At 43.6% G+C, this 23,174-nt stretch overlaps 1 protein-coding gene across 2 annotated transcripts in view; it reads right to left on the bottom strand.

Annotated features, from left to right (window-relative positions):
* MAP3K19 (mitogen-activated protein kinase kinase kinase 19) overlaps positions 1-23,174 on the bottom strand; it is a 62,248-nt gene that overhangs the window by 5,808 nt on the left and 33,266 nt on the right. For both annotated transcript variants that reach the window (XM_051849600.2, XM_051849601.2), the window contains 5 exons: positions 20,212-20,287; positions 18,752-18,954; positions 9,432-9,475; positions 4,999-7,440; positions 1,520-1,669 (listed from right to left, as the gene is read on the bottom strand). In XM_051849600.2, coding sequence (XP_051705560.2) covers positions 1,520-1,669; positions 4,999-7,440; positions 9,432-9,475; positions 18,752-18,954; positions 20,212-20,287 — 2,915 coding nt within the window. The remainder of the gene's footprint in view (positions 1-1,519; positions 1,670-4,998; positions 7,441-9,431; positions 9,476-18,751; positions 18,955-20,211; positions 20,288-23,174) is intronic.

Here is a 23,174-nt window from a genome sequence, read left to right as displayed (position 1 = left end):
ACTCTCCTTCCTCCCATGTCCTTGTTTTTTTCAAAGTCGATACACCCCTACCCAAATGCAAAAACATTTAAACAAATGCAGTGTTTCGGCAGCACCAGCATGGGGATGAGCGGCATGGGGAATGAATACCACATGGGCTTCGAGTCTAATGCCTTGGATTGGTTAGAATCTTGGCTTCCCCATTCCGAGCTGTACAACTTTGGGGAAGTTGCATGACCTGTTTGACTTCAGTTTTTTGCATCTGTAAAACTGAGGAGGGGCCATCGCTGTAGCATAAAAGGTTAAAACTCTGCCTGCAATGCCAGCATCCCGTATGGGAACCGGTTCAAGTGCCGGCTGCTCCACTTCTGATCCAGCTCCCTGCTAATGCACCTGGGAAAGCAGCAGAGGATGGCCCAGGTGCTTGGGCCGCTGCACCCACATGGGAGCCCCATAGGAAGCTTCTAGGTACTGGCTTTGGCCTGGCAAAGTCCCGGCTGTTGTGGCCTTTTGGGGAATGAAATAGTGAATGGAAGAGCTCTCTTTCTCTCTTTCTCAAACCTCATTTCTCTGTATTTCTGCCTTTCAAATAAATAAATAAATAAATAAATCATTTTTAACCAAAAAAAGTTTAAAATGAAACTGAGGTCATAGTATTTGCCTCATGGATTTTTTTTTTTTTTGGACAGGCAGAGTTAGACAGTGAGAGAGAGACACACAGAGAGAGAAAGGTCTTCCTTCTGTTGGCTCACCCCCCAAATGGCCACTACGGCCAGCGCGTGGACTGGAAGAGGAGCAACCGGGACAGAACCCGGAGCCCCAATCGGGACTAGAACCCAGGGTACCAGCACTGCAGGCAGAGAATTAGCCAATGGCTGCATGAAATAGTGGCTTGGGAAAGCTCCTCAACAAGTAAATGAGATAGGGTTAGTTCAGCTCTAAAGCTCTATGGAGAGACAAGGAGGCTGGTGGTGACAGTCACTCTTGTGATGCGATCTCAGTGGTTTTGTGTCTTCCCACCTTCTCCCTGAGTCCCCAAATGTCCCCAGTGAGAGAAATTGTACACGACTTCTCTGGAGGCCAGTCTTCTGTTTACATCTATGTAAATACTAGGCAAAGTACTAGACTTAACATGCAATTCACAAAATGTAAGGAACACTTTTTTCTTTCTCTACCCAGCAATGACTCTCCCAACTCCCAAGAACATATTGGGCTGTTGGAGGGAGAGAAGCTTTTTTTCATTGAACTTGAACCTGGGAGAGTGAGAGGCTGGACATGCAATAGCCATTATACAACACGTGGAGCCCGAGAATGAGAGCAAATGATATGACATTGTTTGGGTTCTGAAACCACCTGTGCACAGAGCCCTACCTACTCAAGATCTTTCTGTTGCATAAGGCAACAAATGTGCTTTCTCTCAAGCCAGTCTGGGTTGGGGTTTCTCTTTCAATTGAAAGAGTGCTAAGTACATGAGTGTGGGCAGATGCGGAGTGGAGAGGATGGTGGAGTAGGGTGGGTTGGTAGGAAGTACTGAACTTACTGTGCCGTAGGCTCCCTTCCCAAGGATCTCACCCTTGGTCCACAGGATAGAGTCTTCATTCTTTGAACTAGTCTCAGGATATGTCTTCTTTTCATTTGCATTGAGAAATTGCTCCTCTCTGCCATGTATCCTGAACCCATTACTGTATGTCTGTAAGAACGAGACAAAGGAAGATCATTAATAAACTCTGAGTCACTGGGATGTAGAGAAGGGGAGCCAGTATATATAAGACCTCTCTCTGTCATTCTGCCTGCCAAATAAATAAATACCTCATTTACTTAATTATTTATTTATTTAATAAAGTATAGTCCTCCTTTCAAACCTGTCATTCTTATTGTGCGTGTATAACTTCCTGAGACAAAGATCTCCTAAAAACAACCTTGCCCCAAATGGTAGAGTTAGAAACATACCAGGGGACTCCAATTTAATCCCATCAAGGTGGCATTTACCAATGCCATCTCACTAGTCCAAGTGATCAATTTCAGTTCACAATTGATCATAATGAAAGGACTAAGAGTCAAAGGGAGCACATAAACAAGTCTAGTACCTGCTAACACTAACCGATGGAATAAATAAAGGGGAGAGTGATCCAACATGGGAAGCGAGATACACAGCAGACTCATAGAATGGCGGATGTCCTAAACAGCACTCTGGCCTCAGAATCAGCCCTAAAGCCATTCCGATCTGGCTGAAAAGCCCATGAGAGTATTTCAGGCATGGAAAGCCAAGACACTCTGGCAAAAAAAAAAAAAAAAAAAAAAAAAAAAAAAAAAAAAAAACAAACCTAAATGAAAGATCTCTGTGAGTGAGATCCCAGTGGAAAGAACAGGTCTTCAAAGAAGGAGGTACCTTTCTCTGAAGGGAGGAGAGAACCTCCACTTTGACTATGACCTTGTCTAAACAAGATAAGAGTCGGAGAACTCAAGGGGCTTCCATAGCCTTGGAAACTCATGACTGGTGCATAGGGAGATTACTGATGCCATAAACAGGAGTGTCAATTTGTAAAGTCAACAACAGGAGTCACTGTGCACTTACTCCTCATGTAGGATCTCTGTCCTTAATGTGCTGTACATTGAGGCTTAATGCTATAACGAGTACTCAAACAGTATATTTCACTTTGTGTTTCTATGGGGGTGCAAACTGTTGAAATCTTTACTTAATGTATGCTAAAATGATCTTCTGTAAATAAAGAGAATTGAAAATGAATCCTCATGTGAATGGAAGGGGAGAGGGAATGGGAAAGGGGAGGGTTGCGGGTGGGAGGGATGTTATGTGGGGGAAGCCATTGTAATCCATAAGCCGTACTTTGGAAATTTATATTCATTAAATAAAAGTTTAAAAAATTAAAAAAAAATAAAATAAATAAAAAAAGAAACAACCTTGTAGGGGGCAGGCGTTAGGCCTAGCAGTCAGGACACATATGTCCCATGTCAGGGTGCCTCGGTGTGATGGCCAGCTCCAGCCCTGACTCCAACTTCCTACTGCTACGGACCCTGGCAAGCAGTGGTGATGGTTCAAGTAATAGATTCCTGCTACTCAAATGGGACACCTGGATTGAGTTCCAGGTTCCTGAGGCCAATGTGGCATTTGCAGAGTAAACCAGCAGACAACAGCTGGGTCTCTCTCTCTCTCTCTCCTCTGTGTCACTCTGCTTTCAAAAAAGTAAATGATAATGGCGATGCAGAGGCACGTGAAGGCCATTTAGGAACAAGAGATCCTGCAGGGGTGCCTTCCTCGCGAGTATCCACCTGCCTCCCAAGGGCCATTTGTGTTTCTCCTACTCATCCTGCTCACCCTGCTATGTTTCTATGGAAACTAAAGTCTAAGGACAGCTTGGGAAGAAATAGTCACAAAAGGCCAGAATTTGACTCCATGATTACAGTGGAGTTAGGAGCTGATTCTGTGACTGGCTTGTTGATTGCTTCTCCAGTTTAAAATGGTGGAATGGTAGGCTCATCTCTGACAACAGAGGTGTGCACACACCTACCTCCATCTCCCAAATCCCTGTCTCCTTCCTCGCAGAGACCAAGTCCCCCTAGAGGGTGGAGTTGGCCTATTCCCATTGCACATTGCTTAAGGTATGGGCTGGAATCAGATTGGCTAGCCACCACACACCAGCTGCATGATTTTCTAAACCTAGATTTCTCCATCTACGATTGTAGTACCTGTAGAACATTGTAGTGCCTATAGGCCATTGTAGTACCTATGGAATTCTTATGAAGTAGAAAAGGAGACAATACGTTGTGTCTCGCTCTCGCGTGTTAAGGTCTCAGCAAACTCAGCTACTACTCAACTACTAAAAATAATTGTTCCTGATCCTGAAATCATGTGGGTACGATGTGATATAATCTGAATTAGAGTTCAATAAATAACATTTCAGCTTGACCTACTGTTTCTGTGTTTAAAATTTGGTAATGGGAGGCCGGCGCCGCGGCTCACTAGGCTAATCCTCCGCCTAGCGGCGCCGGCACACCGGGTTCTAGTCCCGGTCGGGGCGCCGGATTCTGTCCCGGTTGCCCCTCTTCCAGGCCAGCTCTCTGCTGTGGCCAGAGAGTGCAGTGGAGGATGGCCCAAGTGCTTGGGCTCTGCACCCCATGGGAGACCAGGATAAGCACCTGGCTCCTGGCTCCTGCCATCGGATCAGTGCGGTGCGCCGGCCGCAGCGCGCCGGCCGCGGCGGCCATTGGAGGGTGAACCAACGGCAAAGGAAGACCTTTCTCTCTCTCTCTCTCTCTCACTGTCCACTCTGCCTGTAAAAAAAAAAAAAAAAAATTTGGTAATGGGAGGCTCATGGATTTCATTGAAAATTAAAACAAACAAATCCTACATCTATTGATGTTCTTCTTCCCCACCCACTCCTACATCCTATGTAGCAAAAGTTGTAAACTTTTTTTGCCCCCCAGGAAGCTTGGTTCTTCCTCCTTTAGAGCAATGGCTGAGTTCTGCACATCACTATGCCCCCAATTAGCCCAGGGACAGAGACACAGGAAGCATCAACCATGTTTTTGTCATAAACCAGCTGGGAGCAAATGTTCTTGCACAGGGAATCTTTGAGAAATATACATTTCATGTCTTCATATGAATAACATGGTGAGTTACCACAGGGTCTGTGTGCATTTCTTCCTGTCTCACACATACCTAACTTTCGGCAATGCTCTGCCTATTATTCTCTCTCGGCTGATAACTGAAACAGTATCTGCTGCGGATTGGAAATGTCATCACTAATAAAATACTGACTTATTTAAGTAGTTGTGCTATGTTAATTTACTGTAAGTGATGCCACGGCAGTATTGAGTCCACTACGTTCTAGAGGTCAGGCAGCATAATGAATACATCTTAGCCTGAAAGCCAGGGGACCTGGACTCCAACCTTGTGACCAAACACTTACCCCTGGAAGACATTGTTTGTTTAGGGTTTATGCTTCCTGATTTGCAGATTGTCCCTGAGGCCCTTCTCAGCCTGATTCTAGTTATACCAACCTGTGTTTTGACATTTGTTGTGTCTGTGCCCAGTTCTTTGATGCTGTGTCCTCTCCCACCAAGGTCAAGACTGAGGTTTTCAGCATCTGTTTCATTTGCCATCATTTGACAAGAGCTGTTGTCTTTCTCATCAAGAGCTAACAGTTCTGCAGCTAGGCAACCCAAAAGCTCATCTGTCAATTCTTCATTCTTTACTGAGTCCAGACTTTCTGGGGAAATTGAATTTGCAACGCCTAAAGTTTCTCCAAATGTCTGATATGTGATTGACTTATTTGCAAAACTATCATGATCCGCTGGATGTGTCCAATGTTGGTATGTTGGGGAAGAGGACTTTTCCTGTTTCTCTTGGAAAGAGAAACTCATAAACATTTTAGAGTCATCTGAAATGCTGTCAAACTCCAGATCATCAGCTAACATTTGGCTGGCATTTATTTTACCAAGAGTTGCCGTAGTCTGCTTTTCTTGCAATATGTGTTTGTTAGAACCGTTCTCACTGGGCACTGCCCAGCTGTTTTCTGAGGGGACAAACGCGGTCTGCTGGTGCAGCCCTTCAAGCTCTTGCAGATCTCTAAGGCTCACGGTGAGTATTTGATTGCTAGAAAACTCTCCATTAGTAGACTCTTCTACGGAGACTTCTTCAACAGGGGATAAATCTGAGCCAGGAAGGAATTCATTCTGCTCGGTGGAATTCTCAGGAGTCTGAGCCAAGTTCGTGGGCTGAACTTCATCTTGGGCAGATAGAAAGTCATTTCCTGATGATTTTGTCTGCCGATCTGGTTCTGAAGTAGCAGCACCATCTTCAGTGTCTCGGAGGTTGCTACCTACAGCCCTGCAGCCCCTTTCTTTAGAAATTAAAACTTTGTGCTTTGGTTTAATGCCAAGGGAAGCCTTTGGGGGTTGGGTATGTGGTCTTCTCTGGGCAAGTCTTGTTCTGCTATTGCTGCTCCTCTCATTGTGTGAAGACCGGCATTTACTGGTGGTAGATCTGCCAGATGGAGCTGAGCATATCTCACGGTAATACTTGTTTTCATGCCGTTCAGCTTCTCTGATGTGACAGTAGACAGGGGTCCCAAACATCTCGTAGATTCCTGGTCCATCAGCAGCTGAGTTGATTTCTTTGAACATGTCGCTGTACTTAAGATCTAGGTAATTCAGTCTCGGTTCTGTTGGTTGAACAGAGAGAGGAACTTGTGATTTTTTTATCCTTGGATTTTTACAGATGCAAGGAAATGATTGCTTTGTAGGTTTCTGGGTCCAGTGAATTGATTCTTTCTTTTCTATCTGTGGTGTAATCCTTTGAAATCTAGGCAGTTGCTGAGGCCTAGGGTCAACAAGTCTCAAAGCAGGGAAAACGTGAGGTTTTATGCTGGCTTTATGAGTGGTGGTCTTAATCGAATCTTCAATGGAAATCATGAAATTGTGAGGTGTCCTGTTACTTGTTTTGGTCTTTGACTCCAATTTATTCCTATGCGTATTCACCTTATGCTTGTCATTTTCTGGGTGTGCAAGCATGTTAAAGTTGTTGCTATGAATGGGGCCCTTTCTTTTTTGGAGCCTTGGTTTGGCTATAGCTGGTTCCTTGGGGGTTCTACCTCCTGGGAAAGTGATTGGGATAAGAGGCACCATACCATTCACTTCTAGTTTGGTTTCTCCTGCTGTTGATATTTTTATGTTTGTCTGCACACCATCATGACCTTCTGGGACTCTCCCAGTGGGGTCATCAGAGGCTACATTGGTCAAGCCTTTAAGTACAGTAAGTTCTTCTAAACTGTCATTGGATTCCATTGCTTCACCTTCACATAATGAAGTGCTTTTTGAATCAGATTTTCCATTTCTAATCTCTTCACCCTGGTTAGGAGTTATTCCTGAGTGCTGGGCTTCTGGGAGCTTCCTTGGAATGGTACATACAATTTCTGAATTTTGTTCATAGTTTCTGACTCCTGAGCTCTCTTCCTTTCCTGACGAAAGATATTTACAATTCTCTTCTGCTTTTGTCTTTTCACTACCATGGTCAATATTCCCTTCTGTATCTGTAGGAATATTATCTTCCTTACAATTCTCAAAGGCCACCAAAGAATGCCCTTTCTCAAAGTCAGAGATTCCAGCGTTGTCCCATCCATCTATTTCCTTGGATTGCCAGCTCGTCTCCCTCTCCAGGTCTTGTCTGTGATGGCTAGCCTTGCGGAAAGAGCACATATTTCTTGACCAAATGGAGTGATCAGAAGACCTGAGAGTCTGATCCACCAACACCTTCACTGGGGCTTCCTGCTGCTTGTTTGATGGACTAAACTCATCAGATTGACTAATGGGCTCTGAGAGCTTACGAATGAAGGATGTTTGACTTGGAATATTTCTTTGTCTCTCCTTTGGAAATTTGTAATTTGGGGGAATGGTCAAGACACCCGATCTCATGGGCGACAGTGACAATGGTGGCAGAGGGAACTGAAAGGAAAGAGAAAAGAAGCTATGAAGGAAGAAACTATAAACATAATTAAAGTCACTTGAAAATATTCTAATATTCTCTTAAGAAAGGCATTAAAGTACAAAGCTATCTTGGAGAACACAATTTTAAAATTAAATTTTCCTTCCCAGGAGATTTTTAGAACCAATAAAAAATACTTTTTAAAACCAAGATTATTATAAATGCAAAAATTATGGTTCTATTATTTTGAATGAAGGTGATATAATGTAAAGATTAAAACCTCATGATAAGAGCCATTTTGTTTCTTTTCTCTTTTAACTTTCCATAGAATTAATATCTTTTAAATTAAAATAAAATTTTAAAATTTATTTGTGAGACACAGAAAGAGGTAGAGAGAGAGATAGACAGCATGAACACTTCTCTGCTGATTCCCTCCCCAAATGCCTGCAGCAGCCGGATGTGGGCCATGGTGAAAACCAGGAGGAGGAAACACAATCCAATTACTTGAGCTATCAACACTGCCCCCAGAACTCCCCCCAGAACCCCCAATGGCAGGAAGCTGGAATGGGAAGTCGGAGGCAGAAATTGAACCCAAGCACTCCCATGTGGGATGCAGGTGCCTCACTAGGCTAAATGCCTGCTTCCCGATTTAAGATTTTTTGAAATCCCAGAGAGCAGTTAGCAATGCTCATTGGATTATTGACTGGTAGTAATGTGTACCTGGGACATAACTACTAGTCACTATGTGCTGAATTGTGGAGAATGGCTTCCAAATGAGCCACAGTCTGCACTAGAAAATTAGCAATCCGGGACGGCTTTGCATTTGCCTTTGCCTTGCAACTGTTTTCAAACCAAGGTAGTTTTTATTACTATGAACCTCTAGAGGTCAGTGTAACCCAATGTATAATATTCATCTTAGCAACCACTATGCTATAACCCCCCCCCCCCCCCCCCCCCGTGTATACAGATTCAAGACCTAATTCAATCTGAATACATGGAGAGCTTCGCAAAATTTGTGGAAATGCCCATAATGAAAAAATTATGAATGGATTTAAAAAAACTTTTGGCACCAAAATAAAGTGATTTTTAAATTCCCTTTCAGCACAGATGTTGAGGTGCGCTCGTATTTACAGGCGTGAGTCTGTGTGTAGCTTCCATTCTCTTGTCACCTGTAAGGGGGAAGGAACAGAAACCTGACCCTAGAAGCTCAGGCATTAGAAGATGCACTGCAGTGTAGTCGATGGGGAACTTTTTTTCTGCCGAGAGCCATTTGGAAATTTATAACAGCCATGTGGGCCATGTAAAATGATCACCTTACAAACTAGCCCACAATACATTTACTGAATTTCAAGTTGTGCCTGCAGTTGCCTCTGCAGGGCCACATTCAGTGACTTCACAGGCCTTATACAGATTGGGACTTGGACGGTCCCTACCCACGGATGGTGATCTTTGCCATTTCTCAGCACTGACTTGGGAAATAAAGGCAGATTCCTCTGGTGCTTAAACATTTTCCTAGACACACACATTAACTTTTCTTAAGGCCAGTAAACTCCTTTGTATAACACTAAGCAGTACCTATACATCAATAATTTGTCCTCAACAGCTTACGGGATACCGATGGCTAAGAAAACTAAAGAACTGCAATATCTCTCTAAAAGCTTGCTTTATCAATTAGAAAACTAGGCAACTCATTCCACCACTGGATGAAAAGGATCATCTAATTTCTAGGTAGGTTAAAAAAAAAAGCAACTTGACAACATGGCCATGAAGGCTATGCACCTGGGCATGGAGAGAACAGGAAACACTGCAGAACAGCCACGCACATGAGAAGGCATGATTTTCCCAGGGATGATTTACCACTCTCAAAACCCTTTGTGAGTTGTTCGTTGTTTTTCCAAGATATAATTTCTAAGGATTTGGTTCTGAATTGTTTGGGGGCGTTTGCCTCTAACAACAAACGTTCTTGGGTTTTAATCCTTAAGCCAAATAAATATATTAGAATAAAGCTTACCTCAATTCTGCAGCTACTGTACTTTGGATCAGATGTAGAAAATTCTACAAGAAAAACATGATAATTGATATTTTTAGTTGTAGATTGAACATGCTCTGAAAACCAGGGTTTTGGATGGAGTCATCTAATTGCCATGGTTTAAGGAACAGTTGTAGAAATTAAGAGTTTTTTTCCCAGCGGAATCCACATGGAAGCAAGTATGGGATGATTACATAAAACTTCAGGCTACTGCCACTAGGAGGGCTTGTTGTCTTATACAGTAGTCCCCTTCACTGCAATTTCATGATCTGAAGATTTTAAATGGAAAGTCCCAGAAATAAACAATGTATACATTTTCAATTACATAACCTGAGTAGCAGCGTGATAAATTCTTGTTTCATCTTGCTGGGTCCTGCCTGGGGCAGGAATCGTCCCTGTGTACACCACCCACCCACGGGGCACTTGGAGGCCCTTCAGTTATCAGACCCCCAGTCAGGGTGTCGCAACAGTGCTTGTCTCCAAGTAACCCTCAGGTAAGACCCAACACCACGTCACGACCATCATCCTCCTGACTTCAACTCATCACTCAGCACTGTATCATCTCATATCATCACAACAAACCAGGTGAGCACAGTACAAAAAAGTCTTTGGAGAGAAGTCACATTCAGATAACTTTTATTACAGTAGGCTGGTATAATTACTCTATTTGATTATTATTGTTGTTAGTTACTCTCTTCCTGTGCCTGATTCGTAAATTAAACTTTGTCATAGGTGTGTATGGATGGGAAAAACATATTAGATATCAAGTGTGATGCTAGCTACAGCCTCAGACCTCCAGTGGAGGTCTTGGAACATATTCCTTACAGCTAATGGGGCCTATTGTACTAAAATGTACTTTCCAACGGGAAGCACTCGGTCTCTGGGTCAGAGGACAGAACACCGACCACTCAGAGGGCCAGTTCCCTGTGTTGGAATGAGAAGGTCATGCCAAGATGGCCGCTGGCAACTCAGAATGAATCCACAGCAACAGTTCCCCACATGCGACATGATGACAGCCAGGTGTGTCCCTGCATGTGTGGTCGGTTGCAGCACACAGGAAAGAGCCCTGAAATGATGAAACCCAGGTGGTACAGGGGGTGGGGGTGGGGGGTCCCACTTTTCACTCCAGAGAAAGTGAGACCTTGACTAAAATGTAAACAGGTGTCTTGAAGACAAAGCAGAAAAATGTCTTCAAGTTTTCTTACCTTGGAGTGGAAGTCAACAGCTCTTGGGGAGCTGGTCTTTAAGCACCAACACTTATCAGCCAGCCAAGCATCTTTTAGGCTGGTTTCCTAGGGCTTTCATTTGGGAAGCCTGGACTGTGCAGAAATGTGCAAATATTTGTGTTTAACTGCCTCCCAACAGCTAAGTAACTAGATAGGTCATAGACTGAAAGGCTGGTGTTCTGTCTGTGATGCCTGCATCCCATATGAGCTCTGTCTCGAGTCCTGGCTGCTCCACTTCTGATCCAGCTCACTGCTAATGCCCCTGGGAAAGCAGTGGAAGATGGCCCAGGTGCTTGGGCCCCTGCCACCTACATGGAAGACCCAAACTCAGTTCCTGCCTTCACAGCCCCATCCATTGTGGCCATTTGAGAAGTAAATCAGCAGATGGAAGATTTCTCTGTGCCTATCTTTCCTTTATCTCTCTCTCTCTAAATCTGCCTTTCAAATATACACATTTTTTTTTTTTTTAAATGAAAGAGGAGCTGACGCTGTGGCATAGTGGGTAAAGCCACCTCCTGAAGTGCTGGTGTCCCATATGGGCACAGGTTCGAATCCCAGCTGCTCCACTTCCAATTCAGCTCTCTGCTATGACCTGGGAAAGCAATAGAAGGTGGCCCAAGTCCTTGAACCCCTGAACCCGCCTGGGAGACCTGGAAGAAGCTCCTGGCTCCTGGCCCCTGGTTTCAGATCAGCTCAGCTCTGGCTGTTGCGGCCATTTCAGGAGTGAACCAGCGATGCAAGACTTCTCTCTGTCTCTCTCTCTCCCTCTGCCTCTCTGTAACTCTGCCTTTCAAATAAAATTAATAAATCTTTTTAAAAAATGAAAGAGGACATAAGGGGTGTGGGGGTGGATTTACTCAGTGGAATAAAACCTAAAAGTTTTCTCTTCTTAACAAAAAGGTGTACTGGTCCCCTAAACCCCATCCACCATATCTACATTGGCCAGTGTCTCCAAGGTCAAAACAGGTCACATAAATGGATGAAGTGGGACAAACAGGGACAGTAGTGAATTGAGATCATGAGCCCCAAATGAAGGGCAGCATTACCCAGCTCTGACCGATGAAGTCTAATCCAGATGGACAACCTAGCATTGCTAGATCTTCCAACTGTCAAGAGAAGCCAAAACAATGCAGATTTTACGTGAAATATCCCTCTTATTTCTTTGTGTGTGTGTTTTTTTTTTAATGCTGTGAAAACCAAACAAAATACTTCTGTAGTAGGGACAGGCTGTCATTTTGAATTTTTGCTTACAGAGAAACAGAATTCACGAGGGTGTGACAGAGGTAGAGCAGCCAACCTCGGGGGAAAAACAGTTACCTAAGAGGAGGACTCCAACAGGAGGGGGCAGAGGCATCCCCACACAGCACAGCTGACCTAGGCACTTCACCCTCTCCCCTCAATTTCTTATGCATTGGTTCAATACATGATGAGTGTCTACTGGCCAGCACTGTCCCAGAAGATGGCACTATATAGCTGTGAACAACAGACAAAAATCTTTGCTCTCATACAGAGCATTTTAGAGGTTAAGATTTTTTTCATGGAAAAGATATTAGAAGTTAATCCAGAAATATAACTGCATGTTATTTATAGTGGGACCATATGAATAACCTCCTCCTCAGTTAGCAAAAAACCCACAAAAACAAACAAAAAACCTTTCAGGGACCGGTGTTGTGGCACAGTGGGTTAAACCACCTCCTGTGACACCAGCATCCCATATAAGTGCCAGTTCGAGTTTTAACTACTCTACTTCTAATCTAGCTCCCTTCTAAGGCACCTGGGAAGGCAGTGAATGTTGGCCCAAGTGCTTGAGCCCCTGCCACCCACGTGGGAGACCTGGATGGAGTTCCTGTCTCCTGACTTTAGCCCAGCTCAGCCCCAGCCGTTGTGGCCATTTGGGGAATGAACCAGTATAGGGAAGACCTGTGTGTGTGTGTGTGTGTCCATCTCTGTGTAACTCTGCTTTTCAAATAAATAAATTAATTAAATTTAAAAACCCTTTCATGTATTATTACCATCCAGTGTTGGTCAGGAAGGATGTAGAATGAAACCTAGTCTAAAAGATGTAGAATGAAACCTAGTCTAAAAGATTTCTAGCAGGAATGTAGAGGTAGTATCTCTCTGTAGGACAGTTGGCAGTATGTGCTGAAAGCTTTTAAAATGTGTAGAGTGGGATGGGTGTTTGACACCTGCATCCAATATCACTGTAGTTTAAGACCCAGCTCCAGTCTCCCATTCCAGGTTCCTGCTAATGTGTGCCCTAGGAAGCAGCAAGTGATGACTGAAGTAGCTGGGTCTCTTCTAACCACATAGGAGACCTAGATTCCTAGTTCCCAGGTTCACCCTGGGCAAGCATTGAATGCTGTAGGTATTTGGGGAGTAAATCAATGGAAGGAAGGTCTCTCTCTCTCTCTCCCTCCCTCCCTCTCTCTTTACCTTTCTTTTTCCCCCAAAAGAAACATTTCATTTAAGGACTACAGACTTGATGCATTTCATAAGGACAACCTGAGGAATATAGTGATTCTTCCCATCATACCCACCCTCCCACTGACTCTCCCACCCCTCCCCTTCCTCCCTCTCCCATTCCCAGTCCCATTCTCCACTAAGATCCATTTTTGGTTAACTTTATACAGAAGGCCAACTCTATACTAAGTAAAGAGTTCAACAATTTGCACGGTAAAAAAAAAAAAATAACAGAATAAAGCAAAACAAAAACTATTCCTCAACAGTGGAGACAAGGGTTGTTCAAAGTCATCGCATCTTGAAGTTAACTTCATTTCTTCTTCTTTTTTTTAAAGAAATTTAACTTTAATGAAGCACCCAAGAATGATACATCTTTTGGGAGCACTTCGACATAATTATAATACAACTCTTTGAGAACAGAGGTCCTGCATGGGAAGTCAGTTCACAGTGACTATTGTTGACGTCAGTGATCACTGAGGCTCCTGACATGAACTGGAAGCCTTTTGAAGCCACAAATTCCATCAGTATTTAGACAAGGCCGTAAGCAAAGTGGAAGTTCTCTCCTCCCTTCAGAGGAAAGTAATCCACCTATGATGACCACTTCTTTCACTGCGGTCTCATCCACCGAGATCCTTCATGTAGGAATTTTTTGCCTGTGTCTTGGCTTTCTATGCCTGAAATGCCCTCATGGGCTTTACAGCCAGACCAGAATGCCTTAAGGGCTGATTCTGAGGTCAAAGTACTACTTAAGGCGACTGTCAGTCTATGAGTCTGCTGTGTGGACTGCTTCCCATGTTGGAGCATTCACTCCTTTTTAACTCTATTATTATTACCAGACCCTTAATCCTATCCATGATCACTTTAACACTTAGGATGGAATTTTTACCACCCAGCTTAAGGGGATTTGGGGCCCCATGGCAAGTTTTTAAAGTATACCCTTAGAATTAAGCCTGTAGGAATGTATGCAGAACTATACAGCTTTATAGTTGCAAACTTCATACACTTCAAAATTATAACATTAATAACATGGTGATTCTTTCCACAGTGCCCACCCTCCCACACACACTCCCAAACCCTCTTTCTCCTCCCTCTCTTATTATCACTCTTATTTTTTACTGACATCTATTTTTAATTGATTTATACATATGTGCTTAAATCTATGTTAATTAAAGGGTTCAATAAATAGTATTAAAAAAACTGTTCCTCAACAGGCAAGACAAGGGCTGTTCAAGTCATTGCTTTTCAAAGTGTCAATTTCACTTTCACAGATTACCTTTTAGGTGCTCTGCTAGTTATCACAGGTCAGGGAGAACATATGGTATTTGTCCCTTTGGGACTAGCTTATTTCACCAAGTATGATGTTTTCCAGATTCATCCATTTTGTTGAAAATGACCAGATTTCTGGGCCAGTGCTGTGGTGCAGTGGGTAAAGCTGCCACCTGCAGTGCCAGCATCTTATATGGGTGCCGGTTTGAGTCCAGCTGCTCCACTTCCAATCCAGCTCTCTGCTATGGTCTGGGAAAGCAGTAGAAGATGGCCCAAGTCCTTGGGCCCCTGCACTCGCGTGGGAGACCTAGAAGAAGCTCCTGGCTCCTAGCTTCATATTGGCACAGCTCCAGCTGTTGCAGCCAACTGGGGAGTGAACCAGCAGATGGAAGACCTTTGTCTCTCTCTCTCTCTCTCTCTCTCTCTCTCTCTCTCTCTGTCTCTCCTTCTCTCTGTGTAACTCTTTCAAGTAAATAAATAAATCTTTAAAAAAGAAAGACCAGATTTCATTTTATTTACCATTGTGTGTAGACCACAGGCACACAAACAGTGAGAACTCAGCATGGCAAGTGTCAGGACCCTGTGGGGATCCAGAGGAATAGCAATTCATCCGGTGTGGGTGGGGGGGGTGTGGTTCAGGAAGACTTCCCAGAGGATTGGTATCTCAGTAAGACTTGAAGGATGGCATAATGTTCCAGCGGAAAGAACAGTATTTGTTTAAGGAATGGAAAACATTCGGTAGAGCTAATGATTACCATACTGCTGAAGAAGAGGGGCAAGATAGGCTGAAGAGACACTGCTGAGAGTTGGGACTCCGGGAACTATCCTCACCTCACTCAAAGGGTGGACGTGGACTTGGACTCGGCAAGTGCTGCGAAAGCGAGACTTTTTTCATGGTCTTGCAAGATCAGGTGTCTGGTGGTCAGGCACACCCAGAGCAGTTACATTAAACAATTTATTCTCCATCATGTGGATCCCTCCCCCGGTTCCCCATTGGCTTACACTATGGGGTTCCAGTCTTCCTGGAGGTCAGCTAGGTTTTATTATCTCCATCTGCTTTAGTTTTGCTGAGTTAACCACCCCAATGTTCTATTTGCTCAATGCCCTTCGGCTTTGGGACTTTCCAGGTGCATGCACTTTTGCAGTTTGCAACCTAGCTGTTGTAGGTTACGTTAGGTTACAACTTTTCACACAAGTACAAGCTGTTCTGCTAGCTAGTTGTTAGTAATTTTTTACTCATAGCTGAACACCCTACTTTGAAAATGAACCAAATGTCTTTACTCTTCACAGAGCCAACTTCGTAGATTTTGAGGAATAAGGCCTTGGGTCTGGGGTGGACATTTTGTTCTGTAGTTAAGATGCCCCCTGGCATCCCATATTGGAGAACCTGGGCTTGGGTCCTGGCTCACTTCAAAATCCAGGTTTCTGCTGATGCAGATGCTGGGAGGCAGAAGGTGATGGCTCAAGTGGTTGGGTCCCTACCACCCATGTGGGAGACCCGAATTGAGTTCTGGACTCCTGGCTTCAGCCTGGCATTGTTTTTGCTGTTGTGGGCATTTGGGCATTAAATCAGCAGATGACAGATCTCTACCTATCATTCTTTCTCCTTTTCAAATATAAATAGATAAATAAATAAATAATTTTTAAATGCCACTTAAATTGTACCCTACTTCCCCAAATCCCATAGTAATTATTCCATTTTTTCTTGTATTTGCTGAGATGGATCATGGTTCCTCTGGTGTGCAATCTCTTACTGCAATAAGCCAATGAATGCAACTTGTTGGGTTATAGATTTGTTTCTGTTGGTTTAGGCTGATTGGTTTAAGAGAGTGGTAAGTAAATACCAAAGGCAACATTGTCCCAAGGAGAAACACAGGCATCAGTGCTACTATCTGGCTAATAAGTCTGGGGCCCCTTGTAGCTGGAAGTTGTATGGCAGGGATCTAGCAATGAGGCTAAGGTAGACTCTGGTCAGCAATGATCCTAGCATCTCACAGTAGCATATTCAAGTCCTTCTGGTGGAAAGCATCCTGTTCACAGGCCACCAAGATTCCCACAGATAAACGTCAGCCAAACATGAGCTCACAATAAAGATTTCCAAACCCTCAAGAAAAAGGGTTGACAATAGCACAAGTCAGTAGAAACCAGAAACAACAAATTCAGATCCCAGGGATTTCCAATTTCAGAATTATCAAATACAGCATATAAATAAATAACAGTGTCTCAAATATGTGCAGAAATAAAAGATGGAATCATCAAAACAGCAAGACATTCTCAATATTGAACAAAGAATATTTGGAAAAGAGACAAGTGGAACTTTTAGAAATGAAATATAATTGTTGAGATCAAAACTAAATTTAAAAAAAATGGATCTATCACAATGATACACCCTTACATGTCTACCACAATGGCTAAAGTTCAAGAAGACTGGCAACATCAAATGTTCCTGAGAATGTGAGCAACTGAAACTTTATAGGTAGCACAATTACTTGGGAAAAGCTCTGGCTGCTTCTTAAACATTGCACATTCACTCACCCTAAGAGTTTTACTTTCAGGAATTTACCCAAGAGAAAGATCTTTACAAAAAGATCTGTACAAGGATGACCATAGTAAAGCAGCATTGTGGTGCAATGGGTTAAACCTCTGGTTGTGAGGATGGCATCCCATATCAGAGCGCCAGTTCAAGTGTCTGCTGCTCTGCTTCCTATCCAGCTCCCCACTAATGCACCTGCGAAAACAGCAGCAGATGGCCCAAGCACTTGAGTTCCTCATACTCATGTGGGAGACCCAGATGGAATTCCAGGTTCCTGGCTTCAGCCTGGCCCAGCACTAGCCAATGCAGACATTTGGGGAGTGAACCAGCAGATGAAAGATGCCTTTCTCTCTCTCTCTCTCTGTCTCCCTCCCTCCCTCCTCCCCCCCATCACTTTGCCTTTCAAGTAAGTAAAACAGCTCTTTAAAAAGAATGATCATAGTAATTTTATAACAATTAAAAAGTGGAAGCAGCCATCAACAGAAGACTGAGTATGCACGCTGTGGTACAGTCATACTATGGAATACTGTATAGTTGTAATACACAGCAGAGAAAAAGAAATACTAACATATAATCTAAACTAGATTCTAAATCCAGGATGCAGGTAATTCAGGAGAGATGGAATCATAAGATACAATTTGTAATTCTGTACCTATTTAAAATGCATCCTTTCAAAAGTTGTTCAAACTTGCGTTTTAGATTATATTCTGAAGTCTGATTCTTCTGACATACAGCATGTTGCTGTCTAATCTGTACCTAACCCGTTACAGTTCAGATGGCCTTTCTTGTTCCATGGAACATTCTTCCCTGAAATACACACAGGGCTTTTTCCTCTTCTTCTTCAGGTGTTTACTCAGGTTACCTTCTTCATTTTATTTATTTGAAAGGCAGAGAGATAGACACAGAAAGAGATATCCCATCTGTTGGTTCACTCCTCAAATGCCTACACAGCTGGAGCTGGGCCAAGCTGAAGTCCAGAGCCAGGAATTCAATCCAGGTGTCCCACGGGGTGGTAGGCGGGCAGGGACCCAACTACCTGAGCCCTCACCTGCTTCCTCGTAGGGTCTGCAGTGGCAGGAAGCTGGAGTTGGGGACTGGAGCTAGCACTCAAATCCAGGCCCTGTGCCATGGGACACAGACATCCCAGCCAGCATCTAAACTACTAGGCCAAACACCTGCCCTCACTCAACCTGCGTAAAATTTCAAACAACCTGCTCAGGTCTGGATGTCTGTGTTGCCCCCACATTCTTCTCTTAAAATTAGAATTCCCAAGGTGTTGGTATTGAGAAGTGAGCCTTGAGAAGATGATGAGGTCAGCAGAGAGGAGCCTTCCTGAGTGGGTTGAGTGCCCTTATGAAATAGGCCCAAGGGACTCCATGCTCCACTGTGGGAGGACCCAGTGAGAAGCAAGCACCTATGCACCTGGAAATGGGCCTTCTCTGATGCAAAATGTGCTTCTGCTTTGATGTTGAACTTCACAGCCTCTGGAACTGTGAGAAACAAACTTCTGTTGTTTTGAAGCGCCTCTGACTGCGGTCTTTTGTTACAGTAGGCCAAGTGGACTAAGACACCGCCTCGAACCCACCCCCACCCCCCTTTATTCTTCTCCATGGCATTCATCACTGTGTGTTACTGGGTTACTGGTGTAGTGCCTGTGGCCCCCACCCCCAGGAATGTACATCCCACCAGGCCTGGGGTCACTGTTGTCTTGTCCAGGGCTGAGTCTCCAGCATTCCCACCAGGGCCTGGCACAGTAAATGAACACTTGCTGACCCAAAGAATAAAGAAACTGCCGTGGAATTAACCGCCCAGCTCACCTTCAGATTTTCTCTGCTGCCCTTTCAGAAGATGAGGGGCCTCTTCTGGGATGACGGACGTGGAGATGTTTGGTTCTGAGCAAGGTCTTGGCAATAGGAAGCCCAAGTTCGCACGGCAGAGCTCATGGGAGCCTTGCTCTTCCTTCAGAAGCAGAGGCGGCATGGCCAGCGTGCCTGTCCTCGGGTCTGTGCTGTCCACTTCCCTTGGAAGAGAAAAGAACGCACGCGTGTTTGCTGTGGGCACGCTGAGGTGGCCCGACTAGAAGGGCAGATACGGTTTGGCTGACACTCGTTGGCTCTCTGGGGCCCAGTGCAGCCCGCCATCATTAGAAAGTCAGAGAACTATTTCCACATGGCATTGCCAAGCGGAACGGCTGTGTCCTCGGAGAACACACCCCCTGCACTCTCTGACGTATCCCAGTCTCCTCTGCTCTCAGTGCCCAGTAGCATCTCTGGCCTGGATTCAATTTCGGCACACTTCCTGGTCCCCATTTCCTAGAGCAGAGAGATCAAAGGCTACCCCATTTTCTCTCCAAAGTCCTTGGTTAACCCAGTGCCACTCAAACTACCTTTGATGAAGGACCAGTTTTAAAATTTTCCAATCCGTGTGGACCTATATTTTTGTGTATTATGGTAAAAGCAGATCACTACAAAAATTAGAGAAAACATACATGTGGAATATAAGCCCCAATTTTTCATTGTCTGGCCAATGAACATAAAACTACACTGTCAAATTGCTATACACATTTTAAATTTATTTATTTTATTTGTGAAACAGAGACAGAAAGAGCTCCCATTTGCTGGTTCACTCCCTAAATAGCTGGGCCTGGGTCAGGCCAACGTTAGGAGCCAAGAACTCAACCTGTGTCTTCCACAGGAGAGGCAGGGACCTAACTATTTGAGCCTTCCAGGGTGCACACTAGCAGGAAGCTGGACTTGGGAGTGGAGCTGGGCCTTGAACCCACACGTACAGGATGTAGGCATCTCAAGTGATGTCTTTACTGTTGTGCCAAATGCCTGTTCCCCCCCATACAACCTTCTAAATGGTTCCCTTCATGTTCTGTACTAACCTTGCCATGGAGACAACAGGACCAAGGACCCACACTTTGGGTAGCATTGCTCTAGAGTAAGCTCTGAAAACTAAGCTCATTGGCCAAATCTGGCCTCCAGCCTGTTTTTGTAGTTTTAGTTGGATCACTACCAACTGTGATCCAATATTGTTTACCTATTGTCTATGGCCGTTTTCGAGCTATACCTGTAGAGCTGCATCATTGTGACAGAGGCCACATGATCCGCAGTGTAATGATGAAATATTTAGTATCTTGCCCCTGATACACAATATCTATTGTGACCCTTATTTTAGAATGTTTGGAGTGAATTACTAAAATTGTAGGTTACCATACAAGTATCATCCCTGCAGGCTTAAAGCCCTACCTAATAGTTGAAAGAATACCACTCACTTGTTTTCTTCGAAATCTTGGCTCCTTTCTTGGGGATGAATGACCTCTCTTGGAAAAGTCACAAAAATCTCAACACCTGTTGAAATGCATGACAGTAGTAGAAGAAGGAAGATAGTGATGAATTCCAGCAATTAGCAGAAGAAATTTGTTTCTATTCAGCTAATTTCTTCTTAATGATTACAGAATAGACATTAACTGGGGACTTAGTTTAACCATCTTTGTGTCTTTCCTGCCCAGAATTGCGATAGGTCCCAAATAAATGCTTGTTTAAAGATCAAAAATATAAAATAAAATTCTATAATGCAGAGTGCTATGCTGTGGGTGGGGAGAAAGTGTGTAAAGTGACTCACAACACCTGCCTCTCAGAGCCGGTGAGACAAGTAAATGGGGTAATTATTGTAGCCCTAAAAGAACCTGCTTATATTTACAAGTTTGCTCATCTCTTGTCTAAGTACAATAAATAATTTCCTCTAGAACCAGTAAGACAGCAAGTTCCAACCTGTGGAATTGATGTTGCTTATAATTTAATGTGTAAAGCAAATTTATGCAAAAATCAGCCATGAGTCACTCTAAAGTTGCCTGTACTTTAAGGTTTATTCACTCATTTATTTTTTTTCTGTTCAACAAACTTTTATTACATATATGCTTTGTGCTGAACATATAAATAACATGCAACTGTGGTCCTAGGAGAGACCACACGCACACACACACACACACACACACACACACAAACAACTTGTATTAGGAAAAAAAGATGCGTGGATTTAAAAACATTTTTGCACCAAAATAAATGTATCCTTTAATTTCATTTTCCATGAACTTTCTGAGGTAGCTTTGTCTGGGAGGAGGATAAGGGTAGGACAGAAATCAGAAAGATCTGGTCCAGGCCAGCACCCAATGATGTAGCGTAATGGGTAAAGCCACCGCCTGCAGTGCTGGCATCCTATATGGATGCCAGTTCAAGAACCGGCTGCTCTACTTCTGATCCAGCTCTCTGCTATGGCTTGGGAAGGCAGTAGAAGATGGCCCAAGTCCTTGGGCCCCTGCACTCGCGTGGGAGAGCAGGAAGAAGCTTCTGATTCCTAGCTTCGGATAGGCACAGCTCTGGCTGTGCAGCCATCTGGGGAGTGAACCAGTGAGTGGAAGAACTTCTCTCTCTCTCTCTCTGTCTCTCTCTCTTGGCCTCTCTGTAACTCTGACTTTCAAATAAATAAATAACTCTTTAAAGAAAAGAAAAAAAAAGAAAGAAAGAAAGATCTGGTCTACAACCTCCTCTGCCACTTCCTGGCTGACCTTGGGAGAGTTACTATTGTCATTATCATTAGCTCAATTAACCCATTTTTATTCTTTTGAAAGGACTTTGGCTACTCTGCCAAATACATGGAAATCAGCATAGTGAAAGCTTTTTAATTGTTCAACTTTTGTACCTGTACCACTTGAGGTCAGTGCATTGAAAAAAAACATTTGTTTAAAATCCAGCGAATGATTACAGAATTTACTGACTGTCATCCAACAGTACAATTTGTGGTACAATGGAAATATATCCAGCTCAGGTTCCTTCATATTTGTCAGGACAACTTGATTGCATGCTTTCTAATATTACACAATAGCAAGGAACTTCTGTTAAAAATGATGTTTCCTTGGACTGGTCCGTGTCGTTTAACTTTTCAAAGCTCCTGTCACCATGGTAGACTGAAATGAGAGGCTGGGAATTATAGTGTCGGAAGGAACTGAGAGCATCTACTCTAAGCTGTTTATTTCAGAGACAAAGAAACTGATAACCGTGAGTTTGGGTAATATGTTCAAGGTCATTACCCAACTGGCAAAGAGAATAGATGTCCTTCAGGACGTTTTTGTAGTCAGCCTTGACTGTAGAAACTCAATTGCCCTGTTAGCATGAGAAAAACACAGCCTACAGTTCTGGTATCTAGACTGTCAGTGAAACGCATGTACTGGTACAAAGGCTAGATGCACTCAGGCTGAGGCACTTCCAAACACCCGTGGAAAAATGCAACTAAAAAATAAATTTAGGGGCCGGCATCATAGCACAGATTAAGCTACTTCCTACGACCCCGACATCCCATATGAGCACCGGTTCAAGTCCCACCTGCTTCGTTGCCAATCCAGCTCTCTTCTAATGTGCTTGGGAAATCAGCAGGTGATGGCCCAAGTACTTGAGCCCTTGCCACCCATGTGGGAGACCTGAATGGAATTCTTGGCTCTTGGCTTCAGCCTGGCTCAGTACCAGCTGTTGTGGCCATTTGGAGAGTGAAGCAGCAGATGGGAGATCCTTCTCTCTCTGTCTCTCCCTCTCTTTCTATAACTGTCTTTAAAATAAATTAATCTTAAAAAGGTAATTTTTTTTTTTTCTGCAAAATCAGGACCAGCGTTGCAGAGCAGAGGTTAAAACCACTACATGGAGCACCAGTGTCAGTCCCAGCTGCTCCATTTCTGATTCAGCTCCTTGCTAATGCAACTGGGAAGGCAGTAGATGATGGCTCAAGTGCTTTGGCCTCTGCCATCCACATGGGAGACCCAGATGGAGTTCCTAGCTCCTGGCTTTGGCCTGGTCATTTGGGGAGTAAACCAGTGGATGTAAGACCTCAGTGGATAGAAAATTTCCTTCTTTTCACTCTCTTTCTCTGTTGCTATGCTTTTTAAATAAATAAATATTTTTAAAAGTTCAAAAAGCAACACAGAGTTTTTTCTAAATGCATTCTCCACGAAGTTTTTGAAGAACCCTCACATGCATGCATTTCAAAAATCCTTTTGCACCAAAATAAACATCTTTTTAATTCCATTTCCCATGAATTTTTGGGGGGGTATTTTTGTCCTTTCCTATGGAAGTTAGAAAACTGAGTAGAATGCACTCACATAAGCACATATCTAAGAATTACTGTATTTCTATAATTATGGAGAATGAATAAATCAAGAATGTTTTCAAGCACATGTAATGCATCAAA

This window comes from Oryctolagus cuniculus, chromosome 3, assembly GCF_964237555.1.
Source record: "Oryctolagus cuniculus chromosome 3, mOryCun1.1, whole genome shotgun sequence".
Taxonomy (NCBI): domain Eukaryota; kingdom Metazoa; phylum Chordata; class Mammalia; order Lagomorpha; family Leporidae; genus Oryctolagus; species Oryctolagus cuniculus.
This window is presented reverse-complemented; position numbering and strand designations above follow the sequence as displayed.